This window comes from Pterocles gutturalis, unplaced genomic scaffold (assembly GCF_000699245.1).
Source record: "Pterocles gutturalis isolate BGI_N339 unplaced genomic scaffold, ASM69924v1 scaffold1383, whole genome shotgun sequence".
Lineage (NCBI taxonomy): Eukaryota > Metazoa > Chordata > Aves > Pterocliformes > Pteroclidae > Pterocles > Pterocles gutturalis.
The window spans coordinates 37,233-47,832 of NW_010125214.1; the positions used below are offsets into that span (position 1 = coordinate 37,233).

Sequence of the window (10,600 nt, forward strand, 5' to 3'; positions counted from 1 at the left end):
TGGAGAAAATAAATACATTTGAAAACAATATTTTTTTTTTTAATTCACTCAGTGCTGTGGGTGGCTGGGCATGGAGCTACTATGAAGGTAACATCTGCCCTCCCACACCTTACCATGCAGTACTGCAGGCTGCCCAGCACTTGTAGGGATGACACAGGGAAAAGGAGGCAAGTCCATCTCATCCTGCCCACAGATCAGCATTGCCCGCTCCTGACCTACATGCTGGGTCTGCTACAAACCCTGCAGAAATCCATCACATTCCACCAAAGGAAATGAGATAACTTTGGGAAAGAAACTGGCTTTGCACCTGGGCCCTGCCTCACTTGCACACCCTTCAGCTGTTCTGGAAAATAAGCTGCTCCAGGTGCTGGGGAGAAGCAGAGTCACTTTGCTGCCTTTCAAAGTCAAATGATGGCAAAGAGGCAGCACTATCTAGGTGCACAAGGGAATAACTGCAGTGGCTGTTGATCATCACACACCTCTTTGGTCCTCCTACCAAGCTTGGTAGTGTCTCTGCAGGAGGGAACACACTACACGCTCTTCAATGAAACACTGAATGGGTTTGCAATGAGTAATAGTTCTTTCCATTGAACATAAAACTACAAGCAGAGACATGAAGATGTTATACCAGACAGCTGCAAGACTGATTTTTTGATCTTGTTCTACTGTTTTCCAGGTCTATACACTTATATATGCACAGTTTCTTGCAGGGCAACGAACGCACTTATTTGGACATGCTAATTATGGAAAGTTAACAGTCCGTTCAGCAGCAGCTGAAAAACATTTTGCTTAACTTTTGATGAGGCAAGCATGCAAACTTCATCATGCCACTTCATCCCATCCAAGTCTGTCTAATATTAGTCTGTTTTTCTTTGAAGCATGTGATAAGCAAGGTACTAGTGCAACCACTACAAATCGATACCAAGCTTACCCTCCACAATAAAGACGTAACTGTGTAGATGTAGACAGCACTTGGGGGATGATATTTGCATAGCAAGTTTTAGTAAAGAATAAGATGGCAAACAAATGTAGAAATGAGGTATCAATTAGCCTAATGGCAGAGCAGGTAAACTAGTCAAGCCATATTCATACTAAATTTCATCTTCTGACTCCTGATCTCGTTCACATGTTTTCAGTAATCCCATTTCCATGGACTGGGACCGTTTAACCTTTGAACGAACCACCCTGAAAACAACAACAAAAAAAGAGTTGTCATACATCTTAGAAATCAAATAGTAACTCCAAGGCTCATCTGGACATTTTTACATGGTAAAAAACTGCTTAATTCTTGTATCTCATCAGGGAGCAAGGGTGGTTGACTTATGCAGACTTGTAGTGGGCCACCGTGGAAGACATTGTAATGAGTAGATAGTGATTTCAAGCATTACAAATGATAGTGATGGCATGCAAAACAAGACTGCAAGAACTACATATGGCCAAAGCATGATCAATAGGTGAGAAGCTCATTTTTACAACCAAGTTAACACTGCAGTTGTAATTTTGCCAGAATTAGCACTGGGCAGCAAGGAAAAGGGCTTTAGAAACTAGGGGATGAAACTGACAAGTGAAATAGAAATCAGGTCTGATCACAGGAAATTGCTAGCAATGAAACCTGTCCAAAGTTAAAGTCTTCAAAGTTAAGTCATGAAGCCTACTGACTAAGCCACTTAGAATTAGTAGAGATGAGCACTGGGAGAGAAGATGTTGTAGGAAAAAAAGTTGCTCCTACTTCTATACTTTATATGCACTTAAAAATGTAGAAGCCTATCGAAGAACATTCATTTTATGCAGGAAGCGTTATGCTGTCAGAGCTGTACTTCATGACTATTTCTCCCCTTTCTACTGAAGCAATGAGTCATATTGTCTTCATTGATTTGCAATATCAATTTTTATTTTACCTTGTAAGACAATTAATTACCTTGTGGAAACCTTTGGATTTGATACTGAAACCTTTCTAAAATAAAGCTCCTGTAGACTAAATAGACAGGTCTCCAAATTTTTAGTGTTTCAAGTAACTTACCAGCTGACAATTGTGTAATTCACTGCAAGTATAAGAAAAGCAAAGGCATAATGCCAGCAATAGCACATGGTCAGGAACATCATATTAGTATGATCCGTCTGATTCCACTCTGGGCTCCCATTTGGAGGATAAAGTACAAAGCCAATCTGTAATAAAACAAAAGATAATTAGCAAATGTCATTTGATGTGTGTCCTATGTCACATTATGTTTTAAGCTACCCATCACAAAGCAGATGTTTCATTTTCTTTTAGTGCTGATTATTTCTGTGGTTATTATTAAAGATAATTTTACAGTCACACTCAGATGTCATGGATCATTTTACACAGTTCTGTGTGGAAATGCCTTTGAAGATGCAGTGCCAGTCCCAGAGACACCCTGCTCTTGCCCAGAGAATTAAGGACCCTGCCCTACAAGTCCTGCAACAATCACAATCACATGCTGGAAGGAAAGGGGCTGATGCTCAGCCATGTATGGTCTGAACTGCAAACACATCACCAACCAGCAAACCTGCCTGGCCGTTTGCACTGACTCGCTTCTTCCCAAGAGCATCCAGGAATGTGTTACATGGTTCAGAAGACAAATAATAAATTAATAAATAAAGGCAAGCCATAAGTTTATTTCTTCTCGGGCATCCAGGAAAAAGGTCAGGTTTTGAAATTACATTAAAATGAAGGTTTCACACCCGAGGCTATAAGTTCATGTGAAATACATAGCTGATTTGTTTATTCAGAGCTGGGAACGATCAAATTCATATTAATGCACAAGCTGGGAAACTAGTAATCCCGTGGCTACACAGGGGTCTGCATAACAAGCACCAGTCCTCTCTACTGCCTAATACTCCTCAAAGTCATCGCTTAGCAGTTTAGCTGAGAATTTAGGAGCTGGGAAGAGGAGGAGAGGAAGGAGGAGGGGAGGAGTGCATTTTGCATTTCCATGCAGAGAATTCAATGAATGAGGGTGTTGATGATGCAGAAAGTAAATCCCTTTACTTTTTACAAGTTTGTCATGCTGCAGCCAGGATGTGGTTTTCAGTCACACACATGGTTGAAGTCTGATGTGGGTGTGAAAGAAGCCACGCTTAAATCTCTTGTATTTTTAGTTCTTCAATTTTTTTTTTTTACTTTGAAACAAAAACCACATTATCTCCAGAGCTAAATAAATAACTTGTTCTAAAACTAGACTAGGCAGGCAACAAAGCAAAAAAAAGTTGCATCTAACTCTTCTTATGTAAAGCTTCTTAAGAGACCAAATAAAAGTTTACAAACAAGAAAATAAAACACCAAGTGCTGCAGCACCATGTTCTTGAGTTCACTTATAGACAAATACTGCAGTTTCAGGGGTCTGTCTTCTTGCCAGAGCAAGTATTTAAATATTTGATTTGGTGCTGGGTGCCCAGTTCTCCTAAGGAACAGCAAATGTTTTTATTCATGGTGTCTGGACAGCATATGAAAAAGGGAAACCCGTCTAGACATACTGGAAAGAAAAATCACTGGAGTGACCTCAGTTCTCCACTATAAGCTGAAACACACATCGGCACTAGCGCTCCTGTTTCTTTGTTACAAGATCACAGCAGTTCATTAAATTCTTTCTCTTGTTCTGACAGCAGAGAAAGTGTTGCAATCAAATATCTATCAATTGAATAGAATCACAAGGAAGTGAGGGTGTAGAAGGTACATTTTAAAGAGTCCTTTCAGGAGCCACATCCCTGAAATAACAAAGTTTCAGCTGTTACTTCTTCTGCTCAGTTTCCAGAGCACTGGAAAAGCAGGCGGCTTTACATCACCCAATCTCTTAATGCAGATCAGGAGCTTAAAGACCTTTTGAACCTGGCAATGTCCATGAGTGCTTTGCCTCACCTGTGCGGTACTCCACTGGGCATCTACTCACTGCGCCGGCAGCTGACAATGGGGACTGTGTAAAGAACAGCATATATTGCCCGGCCCTGAAATAACTGTCATTTGGCTGCCAAATTTGGAACAGGGTGTTACAGGGATCAGAAGGAATGGTCAATCACTGCAGCAAGGGCAAACAGCCTTAGCTTTTTTATTGATTTAGATAAAAGGCGCTAGAAGGAAAATGGCCTCTTCCATAAAATGGATATGAGAAATATTTTTATCTCTTTAAAGGGACATTAAGAGTGCACTAAATCCTTTGAGATCTGTGCTTAAGAGGCATACAATATCACCTATGAAACATCTGCAAAAGGGTAAATTACTCATTTTAGTGAAAGAAGAAATTCCTAAGGCAGAAAACTGACCTACCTGCCAGAACCAGCTGCCTTGTAACATGCAGAGACTTGTACGGAGCATCTCTAGCACAATACTGCCACGAAAGAAAACTTCCAGAAATATGCAAACAGCAGCTCCAAAGATAGCAAATAGCAATAGCTGATGAACATGAACATCCAGCATGGCTCTCCCATGAAGGTGGTAGCAAAAGAGAAAACCTGGAATGAATTAAGTGAGCAGTTTAAGATATTTTCTTTCCTTGTAATCTCCCTTCACCTACTTTTAGAAAACAGTGAACCTTTAGCATTTTTCTTTATGCCAGTATCACCTTCTCTGCTGAACTGAGACTAATTTTTAAGAATGATGCCTATGTACTCTATACCTCCACTCTCGAGCTCAGATCATGGAAATTGCATGTGAGGCTGCAGGTCTGTCACCTTTTATTTAAAACAAGCTAACAAAATGTCTCATTCCTCTGTCTCTGCAGCGTAACAAGAAGGATGCTGTGAGATATACTGTGCTTACAGAAAATGTTAATTGAGTGTGTCTCCAGGGCAATTCCAGTATGTGGTTGCTGCGCAGGTAAGTGCACTCACACTGGCTTTAGCTAACAACTTGCATACCATGTCTGTCCATAAGTTGAAGCCCATGCCAGAGCTACTAAGCACTTACCCAAAACAGGCTTGTGCTGCTAGTCTCATAACATCTGAGACATCTGTTGTCTAACATCTGTTGTCTAGATGTTGTCTAACATCTGTTGCTATCTGAGCCAGTTTGGAAGGCACGGATACACCTCTACAATGGGTACACGATTGTACCTGCACACTTCTACAGTCCTTCTGGGCTTCAGTGCAGACAAACCCTCAGCAGCTTAAGGATGACCAAGACTGACCTTCTTTTCAGCATTCTGGGGAGCTGAAAGTCAGGTGCCATAAAGCTCATTCTCTAAGGCTGCCTTGAGAATCCCAGACCAAAGAGTGATACCCCTCTGTAAGTCTCATACACACCTCTGCAAAGAGAGGTAAACTCACCTTCAATAAACACTGCTAAGGAAAGCATCATCCTGTCCATGGCCACTGGCAACGCGTTGGTCCCGTGAGCCACAATGTCAACCAACCCTGAAATACCGTAGAAGAGGTACATGGTGGCATGTTGCCAGTTCATCAAGTGATCCCAGTGCTTTTCCTCATAATTATACAACTTCAGATGAGGTCCATCAGGAACAAACTGCTCAGCCACCATTCCTGCACATGAAACGACAAGTATAACTATTTGTCTGGTGGTTAAGGTATAGATGGTGATAAGTCTTTATACAAACAATAGAGGCAACAATATACTCCCAACAGCATAACAGAATTTGGGGTTTAGTCTTCCTTCCTCAGAACTGTTCTGGGTGGTTGCTATGTTTTGCTCCCTTCTTTCTAGTTCAGTCATTCCCAGTGAAGTTTTTAACAGGCCAAATTCAAGTGAAAATGCACAGGGGCTTCAAATATATTAACTTTTATATAAATTTTAAAGCAAATAGGCAGTGGGTGGAAGAGAGATGAAATAAGTTGCTTTGCTGAGGGAAAGACCACAGAGTGAGCTCAAGCATATATTACACATCACATAATCCAGAGAGGAGAATGCCAGAGGAAACCAGGCTTCAGCTCCACTCCTGGTGGGACTGTTAGCATCTTGCAGTTTCCAGCAGTGAAAATGGAGACAGCTATTCTGTGGTTTGTTTGGGGGTTTTTTTGTGGTTTTTTTTTAAAGGAACAAAAAAAAAAAAAAAAACAACAATTGCTATAGTAGTAGTCCTCTGACTGAATTTTTCAGCCAAAGGAACAAAAAAAAAACCCAAAAAAACAACAATTGCTATTGTAGTAGTCCTCTGACTGAATTTTTCAGCCGCCTTTCCCAGTGGTTCAAACATGAGCTTACCACATGCTAAAGTCCCCAAAAGAAAGATTTACCGTTTCAGTCCCCTGCATTATGCAGGATGGTAGAGTTCAAACTCTTAATTCAAAGGGGATTTTTCCTATAAAGCCATAAAAGGAAATCCCTCCACTGTGCAGAGTTATTAAAGGTCCCATGAGAATATATACTGAGTTAGTATTTGAATTCTGCTCCACCGCCTCCCTTACCTTGGCCCCTTGGTGTCTTGCTAACTAGCTGCAGGACTCCAGAAAGGGGAAAGCCGCTTTTAGATACTTTATATGATCAGTGAAGTTTGGGAAGGGTTTAAAATACGTTACGCTTTTAAGACATTAAAGTTAATGCTGTTGTTTCTGAAGTGTCAGCCAACATCCTGCTGTATAAGTTGATATGCTGCAGAGCAAATGCAGTGTTTTTCCACCTTTATTTCAAGTTTTCCTAACACAGAAACAGGAGCTTTTACTCCTCTTCTGCTTTTAGTGTTTGTTCTTGTCAGGCTTTCTTATCCACGTTATTGACTGGAACTGAAATTCCCATATGTTAAAATAATAGCTTTTTGTTTCATGGTGAAAATAAAAAACACTAGATGAGTGTTTTCGCTGCCCAACTACCTCTAATCACTGAATAGGAATTTTTTAGGAAAGATAACCCCATTCACACCTCAAAGCGAACAACCCCATTCACACCTCAAAGCGAACACTATTATTTAGGTTTTGATAATTTTTTAAGGCATATCAAAGTATATACTGTACACACAACAACACTTCAATACTGATGAATCTTAACTGATACAGAGGAAGGAAAAGCAGGAAGAAGATTTTGGCACAACCTGCCCATTGATTAGACACCAGGCAACTCTGAGCATCTAAAGAAGAGCAGATAGAATCTAAAATCTAAAAATACTGACAGTTAAGATCCTCTCAGCTTGTGACCAACATGTGCTGAACACCCCTCCTCCCCTGTTATTTAGTTTACTTACTCTATAAAGGTAAATTGCTAACATACAGCATGCTGGAAGGTAAGCAAGAACTAAGGACTTCCAGTTGGCTGCACAGCTCACTAAACCATCCCCGTGAGTTTGCAGCCAGGTCAGTCCACAATAGAAGGAGAAACAGGACACACATCCCCCCACCCTGCCCCACTGCAGCAGTCCTGCAGCAATAAGATCTGGAGTTCAGTCTTTCTTTGTGAATATTTTCACTTTCAAATGACATTAATGAAGAAGCATCTGCATTTACATATTTTATCAATAACTCAGTAGAGACTACTGATATCTGCATTGGCTGGATTCAAAATAAAAAAGCAGTGCCTCCACAGTCTGGTGCTCCCAGGCTGCATGTGGGAGTCCCTTGCCTAAAAATCTTATCTTCTTCCCTGGAGCAGTGAACAGCATAGGAGCACTCAGAAGAACCAGCTGTGAAGTAGTCAGGAGACCTTAAAAAAGCTCCAGAAGGGTGCTACGGATGGAAACCACATTACAGTTGTAGGTATGTCATTAATAGCAGTGGCCTCGCTAGTTTGTGGATTTGTGGTTTTAAAGGAGAAATTACCAAAACAGAATAGATATGTTTTATCAGAGAACAAAATTAAAAAAAAAAAAAGTGTTAAAAGGCACAGCATTTTATTGTCTGCCCCAAGTCCACCTTGCTTACCAATCAAGGCAAAGACAGCTTTGATGATCCCCTCAACAAACTCCAGGCGCTGAAATCCTGCCCTTGAACCAAGATAGCAAGCGTTCTTGTTTTTTCGACATGCATACTTCAGTGGATACTTCACTGACCACCATAAGCCAAAAAGAAGGAAGAAGCTTCCAGGGAGGGCGTGCCCTTTGAAATTGCCCATGGTTTGCTGCTAGATGATACCTGCAGCTGAAGTAAATGAAGATCAATTATTGGAATAGTAGGAGAAATCTGTGGGTTGTAATTTTAAAGTATCTCTGCACATAGATCAAAAGGGTGTCACTGAATTAAGCCCTCACACTTTATTTAAAAATAAATTTGGGTACTTACCTTCCCTGGGTGTTAAAAACACCCAGACAGTCTCCCAAGTCTTATAGTTTTGCAGAACAAGAGTAAGTGGCCCAACTGCAGAGCAGCTGACCCAAAATGCAGGGCTAGAAGTTGGAAAGTTAAGAGGGAAAAAAAAAAGGCGCTATGTCATGCTGTTGAAGTTATACTAGCAAAAGGGAGAACAAAATGAATGTTCGCAGTTTGGTTCTTCTACCTTTAGAGAGGATTTTATGTTTCTTTATTCCACAAACAGAAATCAAGATGATACCTGACTAAAGGAGAAATTAATTGCATACAAATCTGGTGGGTAATTATTCATTAATAAACTATTTTGTATTTTAATCCAGATGTCTCATTATGATTTACAAACATCAAGGTATTCTCAGTATTTGATAGGTGAATTATGCACCCACAGCTAGATACATATTATCCTCATCAACTACCCTGAGTGATAAGTTTATTTGTTGGTCAGTATTACAAAGCCATTTAAAAGCAGTGCCACTGATAAAACCTAGTCATTCTGGTCATCATCCCAACTTTCAGCAGAGTTAACTTAGCTCCAATAGATTCTTCATTAAAATGACAGTTCTAACATAAGATTGCAATTTTTCTTTAAGTTATTGTAAACTGAGTTGTGCATCATGACACAAAGGCATATTAAATCTTTGCACAGACAACATGTAATCAAGAATAACAACTTCAGAAGCATCGGCAATCTGTACTTCCTGTTATTTTTGTTGCTAACTTAAAAACCTGATCACCACACTGCACTGGAGTCATCTGGTTATGAATAGAACATGGAGGCTCTGGTATATTTTTCTTTTCAGTCAGTATTTCCTACGGTCAGCTCTGCATAAGAAGTTTTAAACTGTGGCATATGGGCCATGGTGTACGTGCAGATGGTTCACGTAATGCTGCCTAGTCACGTAGCGTGAGCCCTCTCCTATTTCTGGAGGCTAAACTCCCCTGAAAGCATTAATTTTTTTTTTTTTTTTAAGAAGAGAAACTTTTTTGCATACACAGTTCCTAAAGCTGCCATAAGACTATTACCCAATTGCATGAGGAGTGGTGACCAATTGAGCCACAAAGGAGAAGAAAAAAAAATACAACTGCTCATGCTTAGCATGAAGCAGGCTGTGATTTAAACAGGGATGCTGAAGATGGTCCTGCCCCTACCGCCTGTCCACTCCTCTTCCAAAGCTTAATTCTCACACTGTAAGGGCTGCAGAAGGGGAGGGGTGAGCTTTAAAAGCTTTCCCTGGATAAAACTCCCTATAGCTAATTTCTAGGGAAGTATTACTGAAGCACAGGAGGAGGGAAACGTGATATTGGTTGCACAAGCAAGCCCATTCCTGGGTGTGTCCTCGCAGGTATTGCCAGTGCTGGCGTCCGCGTGTTCAGGCGTGGAAGGGAAGCCTGCCGAGATGGCTGCACTGAGCCAGGGGACGGCTCCCAGGGACACAGCGTCTGCCAGCTGTGGGGCAGCCAACGGGGGAATCAGGGATGGAATGAGGGACACGTTTACTTATTTTTATGAACTGCAAGGGACTCCAAGTAGGATTTCTGCTGTATGGGGAAGGGCTCCTGCATGCCACTTGTCTCCCATCAAGAAGAAAAGCAAGGGTGCCATGCCCAGGAGCTGTTGTTGGAGGGCTTTGCTTCACCTGGCAAAGATAAGAGCTGCAAAAGCCATGAGGAGGAGTAAGCGGCGGCAGACCTGTCAGGCGGCTCTCAGCATGGGCACCCTGGCCACCGGAATGGTGATAACCACCTCCATCTCTGCTCACAAAATGCCAGATTAGGCTCTTAACCCCCTGGGGCTGAGCATGTGTTAGTGGTGCCAAATCAGCCTGCTTGTGAGCTTGCCCAGGGTGGGCTGGGCAGGGCGGGAGGAGAAGGCAGCAGCTGAGGGTCCGACGGTTGGGACAGCCTTCCTCTGCCTCCCCTCCTGTCCTTAAAGTCCTGCTGAGTTGTTGTCTGTGTGTTTTATTTGCAGGTGGGGAAAGCATTGCTCACTCTCAAGCAGCCAACAGTGCAGTTGAACTCTTGAGGGTGCTGTTGGAGGGCTCAGCCCCACAGGTTAGATCCAGCCCCCACGGTGTCATGGAACAGGTACCTCATTTTGGGACATCTTTAGTTCAAGGAGTCTGACCAGCTTGTGCATCACTGCCAGTACTCACTGTACCATCATTTGCCTCAAAAAAGGGCAGTATTAACAGGAGCTGAAGTTTTAGACAGTTGCCTAAACTTTGCTTTGAACTTCGAAATACTTCTTTTGCATTGAAAGACTTAATTTCTGGTTCTTCTGAAACTTGCTGACCTGAAAGGCACCGCTGTCTTTTCAGACACGTGGAGTTTTATTTCCTTTTTTGAATGAAAGGAAGAGGGGAAGAGTGAAGAGAGTGGCCTTTCCTCACCATATGTC

At 41.7% G+C, this 10,600-nt stretch overlaps 1 protein-coding gene across 1 annotated transcript; it reads right to left on the reverse strand.

The window, feature by feature from the left end:
* Positions 1-779: 779 nt before the first annotated feature.
* Positions 780-8,030, reverse strand: TMEM45A (transmembrane protein 45A). Its single transcript, XM_010078461.1, has 5 exons — positions 7,819-8,030; positions 5,281-5,493; positions 4,283-4,467; positions 2,021-2,166; positions 780-1,185 (listed from the first exon to the last, which is right to left on the reverse strand). The coding sequence occupies exons 1-5, from the start codon at positions 8,006-8,008 to the stop codon at positions 1,092-1,094; spliced, it is 828 nt and encodes a 275-aa protein (XP_010076763.1). The 5' UTR covers positions 8,009-8,030; the 3' UTR covers positions 780-1,091.
* Positions 8,031-10,600: the final 2,570 nt, after the last annotated feature.

What these genes read in the sequence shown, in the direction of transcription:
- TMEM45A (XM_010078461.1), bottom strand. Translation starts at nt 8,008, where the DNA reads ATGGGCAATTTCAAAGGGCACGCCCTCCCTGGAAGCTTCTTCCTTCTT. An exon ending in AGCTGTCTTTGCCTTGATTG is followed by an intron (nt 5,494 to 7,818) that starts GTAAGCAAGGTG and finishes TTTCATGTGCAG; the next exon opens with GAATGGTGGCTGAGCAGTTT. An exon ending in AAGGCAGCTGGTTCTGGCAG is followed by an intron (nt 2,167 to 4,282) that starts GTAGGTCAGTTT and finishes GTTTTATTACAG; the next exon opens with ATTGGCTTTGTACTTTATCC.